The sequence below is a fragment of the Penicillium lagena genome (genome assembly GCF_028827675.1).
Source record: "Penicillium lagena strain IBT 129212 chromosome Unknown utg000001l_segment0_segment0, whole genome shotgun sequence".
Lineage (NCBI taxonomy): Eukaryota > Fungi > Ascomycota > Eurotiomycetes > Eurotiales > Aspergillaceae > Penicillium > Penicillium lagena.
The window spans coordinates 5,965,372-5,988,531 of record NW_026623222.1 but is presented as its reverse complement, the minus strand read 5'-3'; the positions used below and the strand labels follow the sequence as shown (position 1 = coordinate 5,988,531).

The 23,160-nt window shown below is 50.1% G+C and overlaps 7 protein-coding genes across 7 annotated transcripts; 3 read left to right on the top strand and 4 right to left on the bottom strand.

Moving 5' to 3' along the window:
• Positions 1–1,415: 1,415 nt before the first annotated feature.
• N7510_002647 (uncharacterized protein) lies at positions 1,416–3,541 on the bottom strand (the record flags this gene model as incomplete). The annotated part of the gene is made up of 9 exons (XM_056974574.1): positions 1,416–1,598; positions 1,665–1,966; positions 2,033–2,135; positions 2,208–2,539; positions 2,594–2,704; positions 2,765–2,911; positions 2,974–3,077; positions 3,138–3,287; positions 3,369–3,541. 9 exons carry the CDS (start codon positions 3,539–3,541, stop codon positions 1,416–1,418), a joined length of 1,605 nt encoding a protein of 534 aa, XP_056839691.1.
• Positions 3,542–5,598: 2,057 nt separating this feature from the next.
• Positions 5,599–8,393, bottom strand: N7510_002646 (beta-glucosidase; the record flags this gene model as incomplete). Its single annotated transcript, XM_056974573.1, has 7 exons — positions 5,599–7,240; positions 7,316–7,419; positions 7,498–7,586; positions 7,652–7,785; positions 7,853–8,019; positions 8,081–8,163; positions 8,246–8,393. 7 exons carry the CDS (start codon positions 8,391–8,393, stop codon positions 5,599–5,601), a joined length of 2,367 nt encoding a protein of 788 aa, XP_056839690.1.
• Positions 8,394–11,042: 2,649 nt separating this feature from the next.
• N7510_002645 (uncharacterized protein) lies at positions 11,043–12,926 on the top strand (the record flags this gene model as incomplete). Its single annotated transcript, XM_056974572.1, has 11 exons — positions 11,043–11,220; positions 11,284–11,343; positions 11,397–11,418; positions 11,477–11,527; positions 11,623–11,744; positions 11,796–11,916; positions 11,972–12,041; positions 12,097–12,327; positions 12,383–12,470; positions 12,528–12,685; positions 12,759–12,926. The coding sequence occupies 11 exons, from the start codon at positions 11,043–11,045 to the stop codon at positions 12,924–12,926; spliced, it is 1,269 nt and encodes a 422-aa protein (XP_056839689.1).
• A 1,677-nt stretch (positions 12,927–14,603) lies between these two features.
• On the bottom strand, positions 14,604–16,726 carry N7510_002644 (flavin-containing monooxygenase; the record flags this gene model as incomplete). Its single annotated transcript, XM_056974571.1, has 5 exons — positions 14,604–14,856; positions 14,917–15,211; positions 15,264–16,039; positions 16,094–16,375; positions 16,425–16,726. The coding sequence occupies 5 exons, from the start codon at positions 16,724–16,726 to the stop codon at positions 14,604–14,606; spliced, it is 1,908 nt and encodes a 635-aa protein (XP_056839688.1).
• Positions 16,727–17,283: 557 nt separating this feature from the next.
• N7510_002643 (Zn(II)2Cys6 transcription factor) lies at positions 17,284–19,730 on the top strand (the record flags this gene model as incomplete). Its single annotated transcript, XM_056974570.1, has 3 exons — positions 17,284–17,340; positions 17,449–19,007; positions 19,058–19,730. The coding sequence occupies 3 exons, from the start codon at positions 17,284–17,286 to the stop codon at positions 19,728–19,730; spliced, it is 2,289 nt and encodes a 762-aa protein (XP_056839687.1).
• Positions 19,731–19,906: 176 nt separating this feature from the next.
• N7510_002642 (uncharacterized protein) lies at positions 19,907–21,105 on the bottom strand (the record flags this gene model as incomplete). The annotated part of the gene is made up of 3 exons (XM_056974569.1): positions 19,907–20,087; positions 20,137–20,857; positions 20,937–21,105. The coding sequence occupies 3 exons, from the start codon at positions 21,103–21,105 to the stop codon at positions 19,907–19,909; spliced, it is 1,071 nt and encodes a 356-aa protein (XP_056839686.1).
• Positions 21,106–21,662: 557 nt separating this feature from the next.
• Positions 21,663–22,186, top strand: N7510_002641 (uncharacterized protein; the record flags this gene model as incomplete). The annotated part of the gene is made up of 3 exons (XM_056974568.1): positions 21,663–21,752; positions 21,809–21,926; positions 21,981–22,186. 3 exons carry the CDS (start codon positions 21,663–21,665, stop codon positions 22,184–22,186), a joined length of 414 nt encoding a protein of 137 aa, XP_056839685.1.
• Positions 22,187–23,160: the final 974 nt, after the last annotated feature.

The window sequence follows — 23,160 nt, the reverse complement described above, 5'->3', positions numbered from 1 at the left end:
TTGTATCACATTAATCTTGCTTGGGTTGAAAGTGCGCTCGTTTTGATGCTTAATAGGGGGAAGAGGCGCAGCCAATTTTGCCGACCGGTTAATATGTCCCACTAGCAACGCCCCAATGATACACCCATCATTCTTTGACCGTATATTCGTGTCCAGCATATACATAACCATCGTCATCCAGCGTGCTCTTTCCGCTCTTTCCCGGGCTGGCTGGACAAAAAAGAATGCCCAGCAGAAAGCCAAAGAACAGAACCCTCAGCTTCGAGATTTCTACCAGCATTAACTATCCGAGTTTCGGTCGTATCATCTGGTATTTGTCGATGAATCCGGATGTGATAAAATGGTGGGATATAGGCGGACAGGCTGGTCGCTGATAGATCCCACCTACGTTTGACGTCCGTGCATTCCCTAATACCTTGCTTCCCCCACCGGGATCTACCAGCTTTTCTTTTTCCTTAGTCAGCAGCCCACCTAAGGTCGCGAGTTTGGGCAATGTCGTTACTAATGGTAGGCTGAGGTAAACTGAACTCAAGAGTGGGACAGATTACGGGCACGGCCGAGCAACTCGCCTTAGGGGCAAAGCTGACGGTAGCTGAAATAGAGGACTACATAGGGTGTTAGACAGACCTACCTAGGTCAGGGTCTAATGCGAAGAGTACAGCAATATTCGAAATTGGCTTCCACGTTTTACACACAGAAACTACTGTCAGAAGTGAGAATTCTGGTATACACTAGTAACGAACGCGCCTAATGATTCCGTCTGGAGGTCACGAATTGTCTGATTCTGAAGCTATCTAAGATACCCCTATTTATGTGTGGTTTCTGGGTAATCAATTTGTTCAATCATGGCGGCCAGGGAGCTGTGGGTGGAGAATAGAACCCTTGGCGTAATGCACGGTTGACAGAAAGATAGCTTCCTCGAGAAAGATAGCTTCCTCGCGTTCAGGGGTAACCCAGATATACTATGTGGGTCCGCCATAACGTTCATCCTCCATTCATCATATGCTTCATGTATATCTCTGACAGGGGCTAGGCGCTATCGCTAAAAGAGGTTTAATTTTGACTGCGAAAATTAAAAAGAGTTTAGTTTCTATTTTTCAAACACCCAACACCAAAAATCAGCCAGCTTCGATAGGCTGTAACTCAACAGCCATACAAACTAATAAAAATCTATTCGAAGATTTGGAATCAGCTGACCATATTTCCATACTATACCACTTCATTTGGTTCAAAAACGCTGATGTGGCTATTAGTCGATGTCGGAATTTCCCTAATGGTGAATATAAGCCATTATTAAAGCCGTAAGGGGTAACAGTGGATCTACACTTTAGCCCACTAGTATAGAGGATAAGTGTTCGGACAAATATAGAAGAATAACCGTAAAAGCTACTTGAGCAGTAAATTATACTACGGGCTTAGACATGCCTCTCATCAGCGTTCTCAGTCTGCTGAATCTCGATCTCTTTCCCAGTCTGTTCCATATCGATATGAGCCACGGCCTCATCACCATCGAAGACATAAGCGATCTCCTCGAGAGTAGGGCCTTTAGTCTCAGGAAATACGAAGTAAACCCAAATCGCTTCAAGTACATCCCAACACTATAGATACGACGCTATTAGAGAAGAAGGATTAAAGAGGTTAGAAGGTTTTAAGAAAAAACATACCGTGTAGAAGATCCAAAAATAATAGGTTTTTGGCAATTGCGTAATAGCAATATTGTTCGTCTGGCCTGAAATGGCGAGGATGATCTGTACAGAAATATTCATGATCATAACACCCTTTGCACGAAGATGATAAGGTAGGATCTCGAGGGTATAGGCGACAAGTAGACCTGAGAAGCCAATAGAGTAGAAGATACCGAAGATCCAGACGAAGACAATCTGGGCGATACCAAACTGTTCCGCCCCGTTACGATTCTCATACTCAGCAGCCATAATAGTCCAAAGCGTAAAGGAGATAACCATGCCTATAATAAGGGTTATATGTCAGTTATCTCATATTGCCCTTCTTTATCTAGTCAGGCGGTACATACCGCAAGCAGAGATGAGGAAGAGGGGCCGTCGTCCTACGCGGTCGATCAAAAAGGCAGCACTGATAGACACAATCAAGCTGAGGAGAGTGTTACCGATTTGGAGCTAGACGAGCGAGTTAGAGAGTGCGACAAATTAGAGAAAGGTCAGGGTAGCAGGGTATAGTTTTGTCCTTACCCCGAGCTGCTGTTTCTGCCCATCAATACCAGAGCTTTGGTAGATTAGATGTGCGTAGTTAGAGATAACGGCGTTGCCGCTATATTGGGAGATAATGCCAATGGATATGATAATAGCAAGCCTCCATCGGTTGCCTTTCGTCTTAAAGAAGTCCAGGTATGTCGTGCTGTGTCTAACCTCCGTCTCGATCCGGAGAGTCTCCTTAATTTCCCGGTACTCGAATTGGACGGTCAAGTTGTTCTCGTTACCGTTGGCGTGGTATTTAGCTAACGTCTTAAGGGCCTCCTCATTGCGATCCTTAGAGATCAGCCATCTCGGAGACTCGGGAATAACTTGTGAAGTGGTTAGCTAAATGTTACTGAGGAAAGATGTAGTCCGGGACTTACACCAGATAAAGCATATCTGAGTAGCGGCAGGCACAAGCTGAAAGAGGGTGAGGGCTCGCCACGACCAGTCGTTCTCAACAAATTGGAGGCCATAGCCAATTAAAGTGCAGACTAGTTGCGGTTAGATTGGGTTCTAGGAGAGGCAAGAAGGGGGGAAAAGGTATCCTATACTTAGACTTCCGAAGTTCCACAGGCAGTTGTATACGGCGGTTAGAGGGGCACGGTGCTGCGGGTGGGCAATCTCGGTCAACAGCATTGGAGAGACTAGCTGGGATAGCGAGTTGCCGAACCCAAGAATGAAACGACCTGCACAGAACACTAGAGACGGTTAGCTAGTAGCAAACACAAATATATACCGTCGCTCATCAAGCACAACTCACTTCCGTAGCTTTTCGCGAAAGTGTTAATGAGACAACCAAGGATCATGAAGACACAGCCAACCATGATGCAGGGCTTGCGACCCCATCGATCGACGACCCACGGCCTAAACTTAAGCATTAGCCAACCGGCTACAGCCACCTTGGGCTTCCGACATGAGACTCACACGATGAACATAGAGATAATAGAGCCGATAGTGAACATGTTGGTCAAGAGACCAAGCATACTGGCCTGGTGAGCGGAGGCATGAATATTTCCAATGTTGCCGAAATATTTCTCCCAGTAGTTATAATTCTGCAAGAGGTTGAGAAGGGATCTAGAGTCGAGAGAGAAGCTGGATCAGCAGACGCGCCGTTTTCCACGTGGGGCATTTTTTATTCTGTCGCTTTCAACTTACCCATCATAACCGGTGGTAGCGGAGGCAACTAGAAGACCGAAAATGCAGAGTATGTAGAGCTTGCGAAGAGCTGGGTCCTTTGTCCATTCGACATGCTCGAACTGTGGTGGTTGCATGTTGGCGACATGAGGGTGCTTCTCGACCGAGGCCCCTGGTTCCTTGACTTCCGTCATGGTGGGAATAGCGGTAGCTGTAGCTTTGTGTATGAAGAGCTATCAATACGGTGAGGTGACAATTGTGTGCGAATAAGAGAGCGTTCGAACGGATGTGAACAGCACAGCACAATATGCCAATGTTTCAAGCCAATGTTTCGTGTCGAGCCGTTTGGTTCTCGGGAAGTGGCAGAACACCGTCATATAAGAATGCTCATGCTCCAGGTGACCCACCGAACTATGCGTCTGGCTGACTGGGTAAACAGCTTCACTCGTGATGATTTGGCTAAAACGCCACCATTCCGGTTAAATTAGAAGATTGTGATGCATACACGATCCTGGTAATGTCGCATGACTAGAGCTGTGGAGCGGACGATGTATTTCCTGGGGTCGGGTAAGAAAGTGGGAGAGCCGAGAACTACACAGGCCTCACTCGGGTATACGTAGGTAATACCCATGTTGAGATTCATGAGTATTCACAAGCGGCACGCAAATTTTGCACGGAGGCCCAACCCCTATCGCCTAAACTGTGTCTCAACAAAAGTACATTACTCGTGCCAGAGGGCTCGGGTATCCCCAGGCTGAGGAAAAGCGGGGAAACCTCCGTCTTGGCATGGAGGTAAGAGAAAGGGAAAAAGAAGGATAATAAGGGAAGCCTTCCACACAAGACAAGAAAGGAATATAGTAATACCTCGATATAGCGAACCTGCTTATTAACGAATTCCTCGCTATAACGAAGCCCCCCTTTTTCCAAAATTCTTTTCCCTTACATACAACAAATCTTTTCGATTTTACTTACATACATTCCTTAGCCCTCCAAGCTCTCGTACCAGATTCGCTATATCGAGGCAATAATTATGCCAAATCCAGCAGCTGCACCCCCGCTTCCCGTCGGTCAGCGATCTCCCTTGAGTAGAAGCGAGCAGTTCGCATACACAAATGCCACTATCCACAGCTTAGCAACCTTCGCTATTAAGTAGTGGTTTGAGGACACGTACGACTAGCGAATAACCCCTACTTCTATCTCCGAAATTCTCTCTCCCAAATATACCTACCTCGATGACCTAAAGAAGTCCTTGCTGAAGCGCAAACACTACCGACGAGAGAACTGGCTAGAGCTTGAAGCAGCCCTATTCTTGTGGATGCAGCACGCAGAATATTCTATTGGACTCTCTTGTGAAGTCCTCCAGCAAAAAGCTATTTTTTTAGAAGAATTTAGAGGTCTACAAAGGGCTTGAGATACTAAAGTTTAGCAATGGCTAGCTTAACAATTTTCAAAGGCGTAATGGTATACAGTCATAGGTCAACTTTGGTGAAGCAGCTAGTGCAAAGGATGCTACTACTAAAATAGATTGTATTCGTCAACTTCTTTCTAAATTTAAATGCTGCGATATCTTCAAATGTGACGATACTAGTCATTGGCACTGCGCAAAATCCTCACGCCTTCCACCGAGCTAATATTCGCATACAAAATCTTGGGATAATCTAGAGGTCTAATAAGCAGGCATTGATCGCCTAGGTAGGTAACTAGGATTTACTCTGTACAACAAGAGAAGCTTGGTAGGTAGGAAGGATAATATCAATTCAGGAATTCAATAGATTTGTGATGATTCTAGTCAGTTGTTTGAAACCACGAGTACTGATTCAGGGGCTAGACGCGATCTCCTAGAGAGGTTTAGTTTCGACTGTGAAAATCGAAAGGGGTTTAGCTAACCCTGCGAAAATCGAAAAGGGATTTAGTTTTGACTGCGAAAATCAAAAGGGGTTTAGTTTTCCTGTTTCCCCCAACAACACCAAAAATAACCCAACTTCGATAGCTTATAACTCGACAACTATACAAACTAATAATAATCTTTTTTGAAGATTTAGAATCAGTTACTCCTAATACTATACTCTAGTATTTTATTCGGTTTAAAAATGTTGATGTGGCTGTTAGTCGAAGTCGGGTTTTTCCTAACGGTCATTAAGAACTAAGAGATTTGTCTCGGAATTAATTAATACTCTTGAGCTACAAATCCCGATCAACCTCCTAGCTTCCTAACTTCCCTCACTCCCCTTTCTCTCTAACCACATAAAAATTAGATGGTAAACGTCCCCGTCAGCGGCAGGTCCCGGCTGCTCGACCCGACGTAGACCTTGTACTCTCCGTGTTGCAGCAGCCACTTCTGCGCCACCACGTCCCAGATGCTGAGGTCGCGGCGCGTGAGGCTGAAGCTGACCGTCTCGGTCGAACCGGCTTTGATGGTGGGCTTGTTGAACCCGCGAAGCTGGCGGACGGGGGTGTCCGGGACATCGCCTCCAGGAGACGGGATGCCCAGGTACAGCTGTGCAACCTCGGCGCCCGCCACTTTGGCCGTGTTCCGAATCGTCGCCGTCACAGTGACCAGGTCGTCCCAGAGGTCGGTGGGGCCTCCCGGAGCGATGGCGCCTCTCGGGTACTCGCCCTGGTTCACGCCCTTGGAGGACGTCTTGGAGATGCGCAGGTCGCCGTACTCGAAGGTGGCGTAGCTGAGGCCGAAGCCGAACTCGTACCGCGGGATGATCCCCTGCTGGTCGAAGTAGCGGTAGTCGACGTACACACCTTCAGTGAAGTTGGCCTGAGGGAACAGTGTGAAGATGCCCTCGGGCTCGGCGGGGCTCAGGAGGTTGCCGTAGTCGCTGGAGTTGTGCGCCACCGTGTAGGGAAGCTTGCCGGAGGGACTGACCTCACCGTACAGGACGTCGACGAGACCGATGCCGGACAGCTGGCCGGGCCCGTGGGCGAAGATGATGGCAGTGACGTTGGGGTGGTCGGCGAAGGCCTCTACCAGCCGGGCACCGGCGTTGTGGAAGATCACGATGGTGTTGGCGCACTTAGCCGCCACGTTGAGGATGATCTGGTCAGTGTAGTCGTCGCTCATCGCCGGGCGGTCCAGGCCTTCTGTAGAGAAGACGTTGCCAAAGACGAGACAGGCATCAGTGGCCCCGTCCACCTCGGGATCGGTGCTCTCGAAGTCCCAGTACAGCGCCGTGCTGTCGCTATAGGCTTGCCAGATGAGGGCGTCAAAGGGTGCAATCGCCAGGAGCGGCGAGGATGAACCAGAACCGGCGGCCGTGATCATTGTACCGTTCAGGTAGGCGACGCCGTTGGTGACCGGATCCGCGGCGGGCGGAGTTAGAGAGCTAGCCACGGTATACTGGTCAGGCAACTTGGCGGAGTACCCGAAGAGATTTAGCATCTTGGGCGACTTCAGCGGAAGGGCGTTGTTGGTATTCTTGACCATAACGCACGACTCCTGGGCGATCTGTCGCAGGATGGGGTTGTTCTCCCTGGCATCGAAGCCCTCGACTGCAGCGTGCGGCGCCTCGTAGGACCTGGCCATTCCCTTGCCGGGGTCCGTGAATATTTTGTCCTGCTTGAGCTGGTACCAAGCGGCAATAATCCTGGTCGCCATGTCCTCAACGCGGGAGTGCGGAACCGAACCGTTGTTCACAGCGTCGACGAGGGCGGTGCCCCAGAAGTCGGCGGGAGACGGCATGGCCATGTCCAGACCACCAAGAGCCGAAGCGACGCCGGCATGCTGGGCACCCCAGTCGGAGACGACGAAGCCCTGGAAGCCCAGCTCGGTCTTGAGGAGGCCGTTCAAGGTCTTGCTGTTGGCCGAGGCGTACGAGTTGTTGATTCGGTTGTAAGAGCACATGACGTTGGTTGTACCGGCGTGAACTGCGTCTTGGAAGGGCCTTTTGTCGCGGTCAGTTTATTTCTAGTATATTTCCTCTCTCGTCAGATATCTTGGGGCGAGACTTGAAACTCACCAGAGATACAGCTCGTGGATCGTCTTGTCGTCAATGTTGGATGAAACGGATTGGACGTCGCCCTCGGGGTTTCGGTTGGTCTCCTGTTCGTAGCCGATGAAATGCTGTAACAATCATTAATTGCAATTTCCCAAGACAAAAAAAAAATGAAAGTGCAAATGTTCGAATAATAATAGGCGTACCTTGGTGCTCGTCTGGGTACCAGTCGACTGGACACCAGTGATAGCCTCAAATGCTAGAGCCCCGTTGAGGTACGGGTCAGATCCGAAACCTTATGCCACCAATCAGTTTAACGAAGGTGGGTAGTTGAAGAGTGAGGTCAGCTTTTTTTGTTACCCTCAAAGTTTCGGCCGTCCAGCACGATACGGGCCTGGGGGGCAACAACGGGACCCAGGATAATATTGACACCCTTCCTGACGCACTCGCCACCCTGACCAAGGCCACGGTTGTATGCCAGCTGCTTGTTCCAGCTGCATGCTGTGTTAGCGACTGACATTCAGATTATAGACCGTAAATTGTAGGAAATAATAACGATACCTGGCAGCGATGCTGTTGGAGGCACCCCAAGAGGAAACAAAGTCAGTGGCGCGAATGCCCTCGCCGGCGTCGTTCAGGCACAGTCCTGGAAAGCCGAGCCGCGGAATCGGGGGAGTCCAGCCGACGCAAGAGTTGTCAGTAGGGCTAGCTCCTCCGGTAATGTTAACCTGGTCGAGGAGACTAGTCAGAGAGAAAGGCACAGGAGAGAGAGAGAGCGCGCGTGCGTACCATTTCTGCCAGGGTCATCTGCTTCACCATGGCCTTAGCCTTGACCAGAGCCGCCGCCCAGTCTCCGAGACCCGTGATATCGGCTGTGCAACATGTCCATCAGCAAATCGCCAATTTGGTCCGTTTAACTGTGGGGGTGGGAAAGAGATAGCAAGGAAAACATACGAGAGGGATAGACGGGAGGCGATTCGCCGTAGAAGTAGGTATCGCTCGTGATCTCGCCGGGAACGGCAGATGCAGTCGTACTCTGGCCATTGGCACGCGGCAAAGCGAGCAGGCCAGTCAGACCGGCGCCAACGATGCTGAACAGCATGATTATGACAAATATCGAAAAGTCTCGTCTTCGTGAACAAGACAGGAAATTGTTGAAGGTGCTCAGTCGCTAGAGAAATCCTGCTGATCTTAGCTGGGCCGCAGCTTCTCTTTTTGTAGTACGATGAGCTCTCAGTAAGCTCTGCGTCTCCGCCCAAACCCGGCTAAGCGGCAAATGTAGTGGCCGTCCAACGTGGAACCCGAACTTCCCAATCAGTATACTCCTATTGTCCGAAAGGCCAAAGCCCCACCGATGTTACTAAGTTTCTAGATACCGGTAAATGCTTCGGAATCAACGTAAAGTGTCGAGGTTGGCCACGCGACCCCGAAATTTGCATTTAATTAGATCCTAGCAAAGTCTAGGGCGTCGTACGAAGCACCGTCGTCAGCAGTGCTAGGGAAACTTACAGAGTCCTAAATTATGGTTATGGCATCTCATATAAATAACCTGTCCCAGTTCAGTTTTAGTGGCATTAAATAACTCAAATTTGGGCTCGATAGTAAAGTGCGAAGACTGACACCGGACATTTGCTTATTTGGGGTTGCGAAATGCTTGCGAACCAAACTTCGCTATTACGTGGGGTAAAAATGACAAGGGACATGAGCTCCAGATTGACGCGTCGCATCTCCCAATTCAGGCTATTCATCCCCGGGCCCAACACGGAATGGTCTCATGGTCAGTGCAAAGCGACATCAATGACACCCTCTGCGCTGCAAAGATCGGCGTTGTCTTTGCCCTAAAGATAAGCAGCCATTCATCCAAGTCTGGTGTTCCCCGCACCCGAGGAGTTGGGGGAAGGGGGTTCATTGCAGGGGTATTTCCATATAAATATTGACGCTTTGTGACACGGCTGTTCTATTATCCGGTGATCAATTGACTTTTTAACTGCGATGTTGATGCCGAAAAGATCATGACGGCTGCCAGCGAGATGATCAAGCTGGGGTTGCTGTGAGGACTGTTGTACCGTAATGTATGCTGCGACTGTCTGGCCCGATTTGTAAGGCTTGACCGTTACCTCGCTGCCGCGCATGGATTGCATGCATTGACGTAAGTCGAGCGGGGAAAGAGACCTATACATATAAGCGACGCTAGCACCTAAGTTTCAGGGGCCAGCGATCAGTCTTAGAGAGATACTGAGTCGCACCCAAAGCCTCCCTACGAGTATCTGTTGCCCGAATCTGCAAAACCACCACTACAGGTGTATCGTGAGACACATCCCGACAAGCAGGTGGGCCACTCGCTCGTGGTTTACGTTAATGGAAAATGTTACGCAACAGGGAATTCAGCGCTGCTAATATTTTCTTAGTCAACTCCTTACGCTAAAAGTCTGGGTATTCTTCTCCGATATTCTCCATACCCAGTCATCGCATTTCTAGATAAGTCTTACGGATTGCGCACGATTATGAGGTTATTCGGGAATTATTATAGCCTGAGGCACCAATTTCATGTGACTTGCTTACTGTATTTACCCCACCACCTTTATTAAAAAACCCGCGAACCATGGTTGAAACCTGATTCTGGCAAGAATCAGTGTGTGCTTGTCTTGCACCGAATCACTCCATTTTCCATGGCGTATCGGTACCATGTCGGTGCCATTTCGAGAAAGAAGTCCTCTTCTCCACCTGACCGACAGGTTCCTACCCTGACAAGTAGTTATTCTATTCTTTACAATAAGGTACTAGATTGCTAAACTTCTGATTTGATTCTACAGTAGTCTTCTCGTAACCGACTGCAACATGGCATAACCTTGATCTGAAGCTTTGGGGTCAGGAATATAAGGCGTGACCCCACTTCAAAGCTTATATAAGAATCGGCATGTTTCCGAACCTGTCTGTCTATCAGTGGACAATTCCCAAAACATCATCGCTGTGTTAGCGCTATTAGCTATCGGCTGGAAAACTTCCCCAATGACGATCCCCCGCTTTCCTACAGCTATGGCTTGAATTCTCCCCTATCTCCCCGGACTCTGGATTCCCTCAGGCCCTTAGGTCTGCACGGTAAGTGTCCGATCAGGAGTGGGGATGTCGGCCCGTCTCCGTGGGTGACCAGAGACACCGCAGGGAATGATATACCAGCCTCGAGCAGCACAAGATCACCAAACTCATATTTCCTCACTATTGCTTAACTTGTCTGCTAGTGCTTGGTGGAACCAAGAATCTCACCTACCAAAATGCCATTATACGGGAGAAACATGATCTTTGCGCAAGTTTTCCTCCGTAACATTTTGTTCCTTACATAAGGCTGACTTGGTGCAACTTGCAGCGTCTGTCTGGTGGCCGGATTGGGCATTGTCTTCGAAGGTTACGACCAGGGTGTTATGTCTGGGGTCAACATCAGTCCTTCGTACATTGTAATGCAAACTCCCTAATCATCTTCAGTGGTTCCTCCTGATGTGTTGTCTTTAGGATTTGATGCAGATCGGCGACGGATCGACAGTGACTATCACAAAACCTTGGAAGCAGGGAGGATTAGTGGCAATATATTATCTGGGTACACTTGTTGGGGCACTGATGTGAGCAGTAGTTTCTTCAAACACACCTTGTGACGCTCAGCTAATGGAGAAGTAGGGGTGGGGCCGCCTCCGACAAAATTGGCAGGAGAAAGACCATCGTGTTCGGTTGTCTTTGGGGCCTCCTGGGATCTTCATTGATGGCCTCGGCGCAGAATGCAAATTGGATGTTGTGTGCTCGAATCATCGCTGGTGTGGGTACAGGAATTGTCAGCGCTGTCATTCCTGTGTGGGGTTCGGAGCTCGTTGCCCATAACGTTCGTGGGATGGTAATGGCATTCGAGATGCTTGTCAACTTTGCTGGCATCTCCACCTCCTGTAAGTGGCAACCCCAATCGATCTGTGTTGAATTCTGGAGCTAAATATGCTTTACAACTCCAGACTGGCTAGAGTACCTCCTGGCTTATATCGACAATGGCAACACAACTGTTCGGTGGCGACGTGAGTATGATCCACACCCGGTTGAAGCTCAAGTTAATCCAGAGTCTGCCTAGTGCCGCTTGGTTTTCAAATGATGTGGGTCTACGGTAGAACAACTGTCGAGTATTATAACTGGACTCTAATGACCTTTCAGCTTCATGCTTCTTCTCATAATCATGATGTTTGTCATGCCTGAAAGCCCTAGGTACGGTACTTTCTATCTCTATAGCCCGAGTGCCTTGGAGTGTCATACAGAAACAACTTTGCTGTCTGTACTCTTCAGCTAACACCTCTGTCTAGATGGGACATAGGAAACGGCAATCACGAGCGAGGAAGGAAAACACTAGCCATATGTCGGGCTCACGGTGATATCAATCATCCGGATGTCATCGCCGAGTTCAAGGAGATTATTGCCGCTTGCGGTGTGTGTCGAGTCTACCCTTGTTGCGTCCCAATCGACTAACCGTCTATAGAACTCGAAGCCGAGTATCCAGCCCGGAGCTTTTTCAACATGGTAACCGGCTACAAGAGTGGTAACCTCCATCTCGGCAGACGGACATTTCTCGCTGCTTGGCTGCAAATTATGCAGGCGTGGTAAGCTAAGCAGCGTCAGCTTGCACTGCTTAGATACGTGCTAAATTATGCTTAGGACAGGGGTCACCAGCGTTGTCGTCTATGCACCAACCTTGTTCAAGATTGCCGGGTTTGGCTCACAGAAGGTGGGTTGGCTGATGTATCCTTGGAGTTAGAATTGCGTCTCACAGAAGTATACAGGCCAACCTCCTTACTGGCTTTGCCAATATAGTGACTATGGTGTCGTGTGTTCTAGCAATCTTCACTATCGATCGTTACGGACGACGAAGCGTGCTTATAGCCGGTGGTATAGGCCAAAGCCTGTCTTTCTTCATCTTGGGCGCCTTGTCCAAAATTGGAGCCGACCAGCATAACAAAACCATTGGAGCCGCCGCAGGTTCATTTGTTTTTGTCTATAACGTTGTGTTCGCTGTCAGTCGCACATCGCAGAACTATTGTGTCGAGTCCATCTGACGGCCTAGTTTAGGCTACCTGGCTATCAGTGCCGTGGGTGTACCCTTCCGAGATCTTTCCACTCATTATTCGCGCCAAAGGGAATGCATTTGGCATCGTCGGTGAGATGACAACTTTATCAACCTGTGAGGCATGAAACAGGCTGACTGCAACGTTAGGCTGGAGTCTGGGATGCGGCTCTGTGTCTCTTGCGGCACCGAGTATGTTTGGTTCCTTAGGACCTAATGCATTCTACATACACGCCGTATTCAATCTTTTCGCCATTGGCATCATCTACTGCTTCTATCCCGAGACCAGCTGCCGAACGCTGGAAGAGGTAAGAGTTCCAACAGAATCTCGACAACATTGTGCAGATCGCACTAACACGACGTTCTCCCTTTGGAATATAGATCGACCTTCTCTTTGCGAGCACGAGTCCTTTCGTATGGGAGACAGAGAAGAAATTTCAACAGCTCAGGCTTGAGCATACCGAGATGGTCCGTGGCACCGAGAAACCGCTCGAGACATCAGACCAAAAGACGGATGAAGAAGCTCGTGCTGCGAAGCAGGCCGCATGAGGCCTTAACTATCCCACCATTGATGATGTCAAAAATAATTCTACTAGGTTTTTGCGTGGTTTGCGGAAGAGATGTGAGAGTTAACTAAACATTTGACCAGCAAAATGTTCTCAATCTATGTTCTAAGCTATTGTATGCTGAAGTCGTTTCCAGCGCCATGTATACTGTTAGTTTTTTGAAAATAATTGGCTTCTACCTTGAAGAATTATTCCGAGAGACTATAGATAAAATGCAGGTGTTGAACTTTATCAAGAGCTTACTAGTACTAGATTGTTACCTCAGAACAGCCTCCGAGGCCTCAGGGCGAGCCTGCTTTCGCCCTTTGAAATAATCCGCTTTCCAACTGGTCTTGACTAGGATTAATCTTCTTGAGAATAATTCACTGAAGTACCGACTGGTACTGACATACCTAGACATTGATATGGGCGGCCCATCGACACCTAATTATTTAGCCTAATTTTGCCTATATTGGCCTGAAGTTTCTGCATAACTCGCTCCCCGTCCGCACTTGGCGTGCAATTCTGGAAACGCATCCAATCGCACCGTCGCCCTGTAGACCTACCACCCGACCTGTAACTTCGGTCGCGGACACATCCACCAGATGTGATAAAAGGACTCTCGTTCGCGTCACGTCCGTCGCGCGTCTATAGACGTGCGCGCTCGCGGGCCTTCCCTAGAGTTCGCGAGAAATATCCCCCCTCTCCTCTGCTCTCTCCCTCTCTCTCTCTCCTCACGTAATTCTGTCAAGAATCAGTGTGTACATTTGGGTGTACGTGTGTGTGCACTTTTATCTATGTGGAATATATCCCACGTTCTTATTGAATCGACACCTTTTCGGGTCCCGTCCTTCACCCGATCGACAGGTGTCTACCCTGACAAGTAGTTCTTTTTCAAGAGGACCCCTAGAGGGTGCATTTCCTTCCTCAAGTGTAAAATATATACTTTCCCAGCAACATAAAATATCAACAAAAAATACTAAAATTACAAGCAACGACCAGGTATAAGTAACTATAATAGTTAATTAGGATCTATTACGTAATTAAAGCTATCTATGTATAAAAACGTAAGTATTTCTTATTATTTCGAATAGGAAGAAGGAGAAAGTGTATAATAGTACTGTTATAACCAAAACGTGTGTATAGTAAGATAACAATCGAGAGTTTGTCAGCTACATATTGCAGCCGGGCTGGCGCTCGGCGGCCACGTGATATGTTTTGGCCTTACAGATAGGGAATCGACATGGTTGGAGGACGAAACTACTGTATCCTAGATTCTACCATCATACACATGCTCGGTACACAGGAGAGAATATACAAACGTTCGATTGCTTCATCATTCTACTCAGTCGAAGCACTCCGTGTCGACCGAATTCTGCCCTGGTTCTCCTGTCGGTCTGTCAGTTCTGACCTGACATGCCATTGTGCGCCCTACTTCCCGCTCCAATATGTATCACATGATGATTCGGATTTAGATAAATTAGCGAATTCTATGCTAGTGCGAATATTGGTTTGGATATCTAATTATCCAATTGGATTTCTAACGATAATCTTCAGTGGGACTTGATATTCAAGTGATATCCAATCTTGCGGATATGCCGTAACCTAACTCCATCTATGAATGAATGCATCTACAAAATTCTAGGCCCTGTCTGGTTAATCTAATGTCTTCATGTGCTCTCTAAGACGTGGCCGCAGGGCTAGCGCCAAGGTCTTTCATAACAGGCTTGTAGCCTCGTGCGCCGCCTCGCTCGGAATCAAAGATATCTGGCAAGTTAAACAAGTCCCAGAATCCTTCAAAAGTCAAAGTCTGGGATTCACCGACTGTGCCTCCCGCGGCTTCTCTCTTGGTGAAGCCGTTGCCCAAGTAAGCGAAACGATTGCGAGGCCCTCCACCTTCGCTCTGTCTGTATTCGATCTTCCAATCCTCCCACCTGTGGAGCTTGTTAGTCCTGAAAAATACCAACAAGGAAAAAGGATGAGAATAGACGAACCTGGGATTCTTGACTACCTCCATCCAGTGATAGGTTGTGCCGCCATAGATGGCGACGATTCTCCCGTCAACGGTGCCTTTCTTGTACCAGCTTCGGCATCCACTAGTCCAGACGGTGCGCTTCAAGAACTCTTGGCAGTGTTCATTGAAGTCATGGGTTGCTTCTTCGCTGATTTCGATTGTTCTGATTGATTCGCTTTGAATCTTGGTGATGGCCTTGTAGATGTAAATCGCCGTCAACTGCATAGCCAGGATCAAAGAGCCGTTCGAGATGGGAGAGTTGGGGCCAATGAAAGCTACTCGATAATTAGCAGGATGCCAAGGGGGCTTCTGGGCATGCAGGCTCACTAAAAAAGTTGGGGAAATTGGGCGTTGTCAAGCCAAAGTATGCCTCGGGGATATCAGCGTACTGGTCCTGCAAATTGATACCTTTCCTTCCGACAATGGGGAATCGAGGCTTGAAGTCCGTGTGGAAGCCTGTCGCACAAACAATGGCATCAAACTCGATTTCTTCACCACTCTTGGTCATGATGCCTTTCCTGGTAACGTAACCAATATCGTCCCATTTCACGTCGACATTGTCGCGGCACAAGGCCTCCAGATACCCTTGACCTGGCGTCTGCCTGCGGCAGCCGACGGGGTAGTCGGGCACAAGCATATCATAGATCTTCTTGCCCTTTTCGCTGTCACCGAGTCGCGCCTTCATCGTCTTCTTGTAGAGAACTTGAGCTTTTTGTTGCTGAGGCGAGGCCGTGTACGCTCTGTCAAAGTTGGCGTTTCGGCGGTCCGACACGGCGCGACGATGTTTAAGGAGATAATCGGGATCTTCCCTGAATCTCTTCAGCGTGGCTTCTGTAAAGTTCAGACGCTCGTCGGCCTCAGGGTCGTCGCTAGTGGGTTCGTTAATGCCAGGAGCCGGGGAAACCCACGTCTTCGATCTGATAAAGGTGGTGAGATGGCTAGAAATCGGAGCGAGCTTGGGCACAATTTGGATTCCGGAGGAACCAATTCCAATCACTGCCGTCTTCTTGCCGGTGAAGTCATAACTCTCATCCCACGCCGCTGAGTGGAGCAGCTTGCCTTCGAAGTCATGCAGGCCCTTGATATCGGGCCACTTCCAGTTGCTGGTTCCATTGCGTTAGCGTGGTGCCTTCAAGCATGGGTGAAGAGGCACTCACTTCAAGTTGCCGCCAGCATAAATGAACATGTCACATTCATCAATGAAGACCTTGTCACCGTTTTGCACCTTGACAAGCCATTTGGTCTTCCGCTCGTCCCAGACGGCGCTGACGATCTTGTGGTTATAGTTCATATAAGGCTCGACGCCATACTTGGCACAAGTCTTTTTGATGTACGCCAGGATCTGCGACGAGGTAGCATAGTAGTTTGGCCAATCCGGGTTTTGCTCAAAGCTATAGCTATAGTTGTGGGCAGGAATGTCGCACTGGCAGCCGGGATACCTGTCAAGTATTAGCGGTTTCTTTGCGACTCGATGACCAAGGTACCAACCTGTTCTCGAGCCATGTACCTCCTATGTCAGAATTCTTCTCATAAATGACAAACTCGTTGGCGGGGTCTTGCATCTTCTCCTTTGCAATGATACCCAGCATCAACCCAGCGTAACCGGCGCCCATACATACTGTCCTGAATGGGCGACGAGTATTCATAGGCTGCTCAGTGACGGTATAAGGGGCCACTGCCTTCTCCTGCACAGGCTGTACAGAGACAACCGGCTCCTTGGTTTTGATTTCTCCATTTTCGGTAAATGTGGTGGCCGGGGCAACCTGTGATTCTACATTGCCTGGTGCCATAATGCTTAATAATGCTTGATCCAAAGACAAAGGCTTGGGTGATATTCTAGCGTGATTCTACAAAATCCTATAACGAGAGAGTGTCAATGCCGTCTTATATGCTTCTTTAACCACACTTGGCAGAGGGTCTTTGTACCCACCTCACGAACAGATGTTTCTGCCGACCGGATCGTTCCGAGCGGCAGCAGTCGCTCGGACACAGGTATGCGGCCCCGGACATTGACCGCCGGGGTTGGGGATCATCGCTCAAAACGATGATTCTGGGGCCCCCGCGTGATCACGCAGGTTCAAACGGTATAGAATGTCAATTTGACTGTTTCATTTGCTTGACCTTCAACCCATACCTGGATAAACGCGGCCGAAATTGGGCGAGATATCGGCACAGGATCCCGAGAGCGGGGGTGGAATGCTAACGGGAGTCAGAAGGTGCCTCGGATGCAAAGAAAACTTGTTCTGACCCCGTTCACTTTGTACAAGTTGCACCTGGCAATCGATTCCCGCAAGACATTGTACCGTCAACAAAAGCCATAGCCATCGATATCGTTACAGATGTCCACATGGCTTCAGAGGCCCCTTCGGACAACGGTATCCCGTCACGCAACGCCAAACGCAAAGTGTCCAAAATAACGCCCATTTGCAGGACCTGTCTCAGGTGCCGTGGGAAAAAAGTGGGTGATCCTACTCGAATCGAGCCACCACCTGGCTAACCTAGCCGTTTTAAGGCAAAATGCGACGGAAAGAGACCTCTGTGTTCGCTATGTGCCGTGTCAGGCCATGTGTGCAAGTACCCAGAAGACGCAAGGCTGGGAAGTCGGCCGTCGAGGGCCGAAGTCGAAGCCTTGCGCAACGAGTTAGATCGAATTCGGCAGCTCCTAAACAACCCTGAGACTCCGTCGACACAGGCTAGCAAAGAAGGATTGAGAGCTACCGATACTCAGCTAGCGACAACTTCCAACGTGGCCGTGGCCGAATGTGAATCATCCCGGGGCACAGATGTAAGGCCTGACAATTCCATCCCAAAAACCAACTTGGCCGACCATCACCTCGCTTATGCCCCAGGAACCGCCTCAACTGAAGGAGAAGGAAGCTCACATCCCATTGCGGACCCGAGTAGTTTGGCTTCGAATGAAACGCAGATTGCTTGTGCCATCGAAGAAGACGGAAGTATCCATGTCCACGGCATCTCGAGTCACCTCTACCAACCTTCCGCGCAAAAGAGCCCCTCTCGCGAAAGATCGGGGTCGCGAAATATCCACGGGCCTAAATACCAAGCTGTAAAAGATCAGCTTTTCGCCAATGCGGCTTATCAGCGGCAACGAGAAGCCTCTTTGATTTACGGCAGTGGCAGGTCCCTTGGACCTCGAATCGACTTTGATGGCCTGGCACCCGAGCTGGCATTGCACCTCCTGGAATTGCACTGGAACCGGCAGCATTACCTCTATCTCATGACTTATCGGCCTGCATTCTTCGACAGTTTAGCCAACAACGGGCCGTATGCCCACAAATTGCTGCTCAACTCCATTTACTTTTCGAGTTGTTGTCTGGACAGTGACCGGTCCATCTTCAAGCCGGATATCAACGAGCCCCACAGGAGAGGCGAGAGGTTCTACTCAAGATGCAAGGCTTTGTTGATGGACGAGATTGACAAGCCAAGCTTGCCCACTATCGTTTCGCTGGTCGTGCTCGGAACCACTCTTGTTTCGACCGGCCAGCCAAATGCTGGATGGGTGTTGTGTGGCACCGCTTACCGGATGATTATTGATATGGGCCTGCACTTGAGCACGTCTCCTTGGCAGGACGACGGCGTTCCGGAAACAAATTTGACACCCATTGAAATTGAAATGAGGGCTCGCATCTACTGGGCTTCTTTTATGATCGATAACTATCAGTCGCTGTATCTGGGGCGCCCCTCTTACCTTCGCGCTGCAAACGCACGTATCTCGAGAGATTTTTATGACTACTATGAAGAGCTCGAGAGCTGGACACCTTATCTTGATCCCGAGGAAGCTCCTTCGGGCATGAATAGTCTATTGGGATCTTACAAGCCCCGACCGGTATACGCCATCAGTTCCTTCAAGATATTCACCGCGCTGGGCGAGATCGCATCGCGAATCACCAACTTCTATGCCATAGGTTGCGTCAAGATTCCTGTCGAGCTCCATATAGCAGAGAAGCGAGAAATTCGAGCGGAGCTTGATACCTGGGTGGAAAACATTCCGCCTCATCTTCGCTTTGACCCTCTTGTTGATCCCCCTCCACCCCCCAACCAATTTGTCCCGCAGTACGTTTACGCTATGCTGAGCAATGTTGTTTCTGACTGACCCCCTGCAGCGCACTCTATCACACGCTTACTATTTTGCTCGAACGGCCTTTCTTGTCGAGCGGCCATCTGTCACCCGCTTCTAATCCGGAGTCTCAGGCTTTGGGTCAGAAAAGGTGCACAGAATCCGCGTTCAAGATCTGGCAAGTGTTGAACGCCTATCAGAAAGCTTTCACATTCCGACGAGCACCCTATCTCCTTTCTTACGCCACATACTGCGCGATAGTTGTCCTCTTGAACCAAAAGGAAACCCATGGAGATGAGTACGAGGAATGCATCCGATTCTTCTGGTTCGCACTCCTCCGTATCCAGAAAGGCACACATTTTGGATTGCGAAAACCACTTCAGATCCTCCAAGGGCTTATGTATCGGGTCGGCAAAGTCATGCCCGACAGGGATCCGCGAGAGAACGAGGATGTTCCATCCCAACTAGATCACCGGGTGACAAATGAAAGCTTCACGATACCGATTAACCACGGCAGTGTCGAGCAGATGCAGCAAGTGAATGATTACCCCATTGACACGGAACTGGAGGCCTTCCTGCAGCAGAATGCCCAGCAGGGCAACTGGCCAACTGGAGATTGGTTGGATACACTGATCAACGAGTTTGGCCAAATTGATGATTCTTTGATTGGTCTAATGGATTCTCAACAACCAGTTATAAAAGTCTATCCTCATATGTGACAGCGCTTCTAACACCCTCAAGAGCCTCTCTCTATAGGGCCCAGGCTTGACCAGCCAGGATGGAAGTCGTTGCCTTGAACAAGGCCTCTAAGGTCTAGTAATCAGATGTTGAGGACATGATTGTCAAAAACTCGGGCCCGTTCATCGTTGGCGGGATGTACTACCTTGATTTAAGGCTAAGACTCGACCTTGAAGGTTCTACGTCTCCCATTGGCAGACGGTGCTTCCTTCACATCACTCAAGATCCACTTTATTGACTTGTTGACCACCTCGTCCCATCTGCGAGTGGCGGATAGCTCTTCATATCTGTGGAAGCCATGGGGGACTCCCGGGAAAATATGAACATCAGTGGGTACGCTATGGCGAGGTGAGTGGATGTTGCGTTTTAAAAGGATAACAGACTAACCCGCAAGCTTGAAGCTGTTCCGCATACAATAAAGCTTCGTCTCTCAGGGCATCCATGCCAGCAACCAGGAAGGCCGATTTGGGCAACTTGGAGAGATCCATCTTTTGCATTGCATACATAGAATAGGGCAACTCAGAATATTCTTTGGCTGCGAACATGTTGAAAAAGAGGTCTCGTTGCGCCCTCGGCAATATTGGCGCGTCGGCATTTTGATGGAAGGAACTGATTTCTTTGGAGGCCAACTGGTCAAATGGGAAGAGCTCCGTAGGACACAGACTGGGAATGCAAAGGACCTGTCCACGCAGTCGGCACTCGACAGAGGATTGATATTCTCTCAGCATCGTAGCCGCGGCCAGACTGCCTCCCGAAGAAATGCCGCCCACGATCAGCTGGCCTTCCTGAGCACCCAGGTCCGCCAGATGTTGGTTGGCCCATTCAAAAGAATCCCAGGCATCATGATGTTGGGTCGGATACTTGAAGTGCGGAGTATGGCGATAACAGACATTCAAGACTGTGATGCGACAAGCCAGGGCTATCCTGCAGCAGCGTGCATCTTCAGAATCCAAGGTGCCGAAGAAGTATCCTCCGCCATGAAAGAAGATATACAAGGGGAGGCGCTCCTCGGACGGGACATCCGCTGGTCGGTACAACCGAGCACGGACTGACTGGCCATCACGAGTGGGAACTTGAAAGTCTTTCTGTGACACTTTGGTGCGGAGGCCTCAACCAATCGAAGCGAAATTGATAATTCAGCATGCAGCGGTAGGTACAGAGGGCGACAAGGGGGTGGAGGTACTCACCTAACTTTTCCATGGACAGAGCAGAGGCTTTCTCGCGGCCGGCATTTGCGGCCTTCTGATAGTCCTCGATGCTCTGGCCAGGGGCCGGACCCGTGGCGGGGACTACGGTGGTCTTGGTAAATTCCACCCATTCGGCGGAGGGGCCTTGGTACTGAGAGTAGTCTGCCATGATGAGGACAAGACTGGACGCCGGATTCTGGACGCCGGTCTTATTAATTTGGAGACTTGGGGATTTGGGTAAAGAAGCAGCTGCGGGGCCTGGCTGGGGGAAATATGCCCCGAGTAATATATGCTGCAACGGGTAATCGGATAGCCCATTTCGCCTACCCCCCGAGGTCTGTCCAGCGGGATTGGAGCGAATGGCCCTTGGACTGGTTTGTCCTCATGACCTCGCACCTCTCCGGAACCACGTCGTCACTGCTCCCCGCTAAGAACAACGGGGTAATCTGAACCCACTCTCCAAGCCGGTGACTGATTCCCGGCTCCCCATTCTCGCCTGGGCACGTGGTGACCCCCCCAGACCGGGACCCCACGATCTACTGGTGGACCCTCCAGACCGGGACCCCACGATCTACTATTCCTCCACAGTGACCCAGCAACGCGCTGCAAATAAAACACATGGCATTCCCCTTCTTTTTTGTCTGTGACATCCAAGCTCTACGACCCTCGGCTGGTAGTGTCTCGCAGTGGAAAGAAGAAAGGCCTGACCGTTTGACCTCTTGACAAATGAAGCACCAATACCTGGGCGCCCGCGGCAAGAAATTGACATGGCTCTCCATCGCCACTGTCGTGCTGCCAGCTTACTTCTTGGCTGGGGTAAGCATGATTCTCCCTCGTGCCCGGCGGAGGTGTGGCTGACATGGACTCTGCAGTACAGCAATGCCGTTCCGGGAGGATTGTTGGATTTGGATTCCTGGGTAGAGACCTTTCCTCAGATTGACACTGTACACAAAAAGGGCGCTGCCGAAGCCGAGGCTGCCCGTATACAGGGTAAGAGCGCCCCCCAGGGTGAACGACAGGCCCGCATGGCTAACTGACCACTAGGCACTGCCGTGGCCATCTACCTGGTCGGCTGCTTCTTGGGGGCGTTGACCTGCCTGAAGCTAGGAGACAAGGTCGGTCGCATCAGGACTATGATTATTGGCAATATCATCAACATGTGTGGCTCCATTATTATCGTCTCGAGCTTTTCGCTCGGCCAGCTGATTGCTGGGCGTCTGGTCCTGGGGCTGGGGCTGGGTGGGGTGTAAGTACTTGGCCACACCCTTGTCCTCGGTAGATTTTCTTCCTGATGCTTGTTATAGAGCATCCACGGTCCCGGCATGGCAAGCCGAATGTTCACCCGCCAAAAATCGTGGCGCCTTGGTGACTCTCGAAGCCGCCTTTGCCACCATGGGTCTCGCCGCGTCTCAATTCATCGACCTGGGCTGCTTCTTCAGCAAGACGAGTCTTTCCTGGCGGTTTCCCCTGGCGGTCCCCATCTTCTGCAACTTCACTATGCTCAGTGTCCTCCCATTCCTGCCCGAATCTCCTAGATGGCTCGTCAAGAAGGGTCGCATCGAAGAAGCTAGGGAAATCATGGTGGTCTTGGAGGACCAGAGCTCCGATTCTCCCCAAATCGCGGACGACATCACTGCCATGAAGCAATCCTTGGAGACCACGGGCACCGGCAGTTTTCGCGGCCTTATTTGGGATAAGGGCAACAAGCTCAAACTTCGGACTCTGTTGGCCATGTTTTCGACCTTCTCACAACAGATGAACGGCGCCGGCCTGATCGGTTTCTATACCGTCAGCATTTTCGCAGAGCTTGGTCTCGCGCCCATTGTAACTCGCGTCCTAGCTGGTTGTATCTTCGTCTTCCAGCTTCCATGCTGCTTCCTATGCTGCAAGCTTGTCGATCGCGTCGGCCGTCGGTTCCTCTTGCTCCTGGGTGCCGGAGGCATGGGTACTGTTTTTGTGGTCCTGTCCGGCACCATGTCCCAGCTACCCGGCAACCAGGCCTGCACCGTCGTCGCGGCCGTTGCCATCTTCTTCTACACCTTCTTCTTCGGTGTCTCGTACGGCATCAACTGGCTGTTTCCCGCAGAAGTGGCTCCCCTGGCCTACCGGACCCAGATCTACGCTTTGACGACCGCTACGCAATTCGGTATCAACTTTATGGTCGTCGAAGTCACGCCCTTGGGCATCAACAACCTGGGTTGGAAATACTTTATCATCTGGGCTG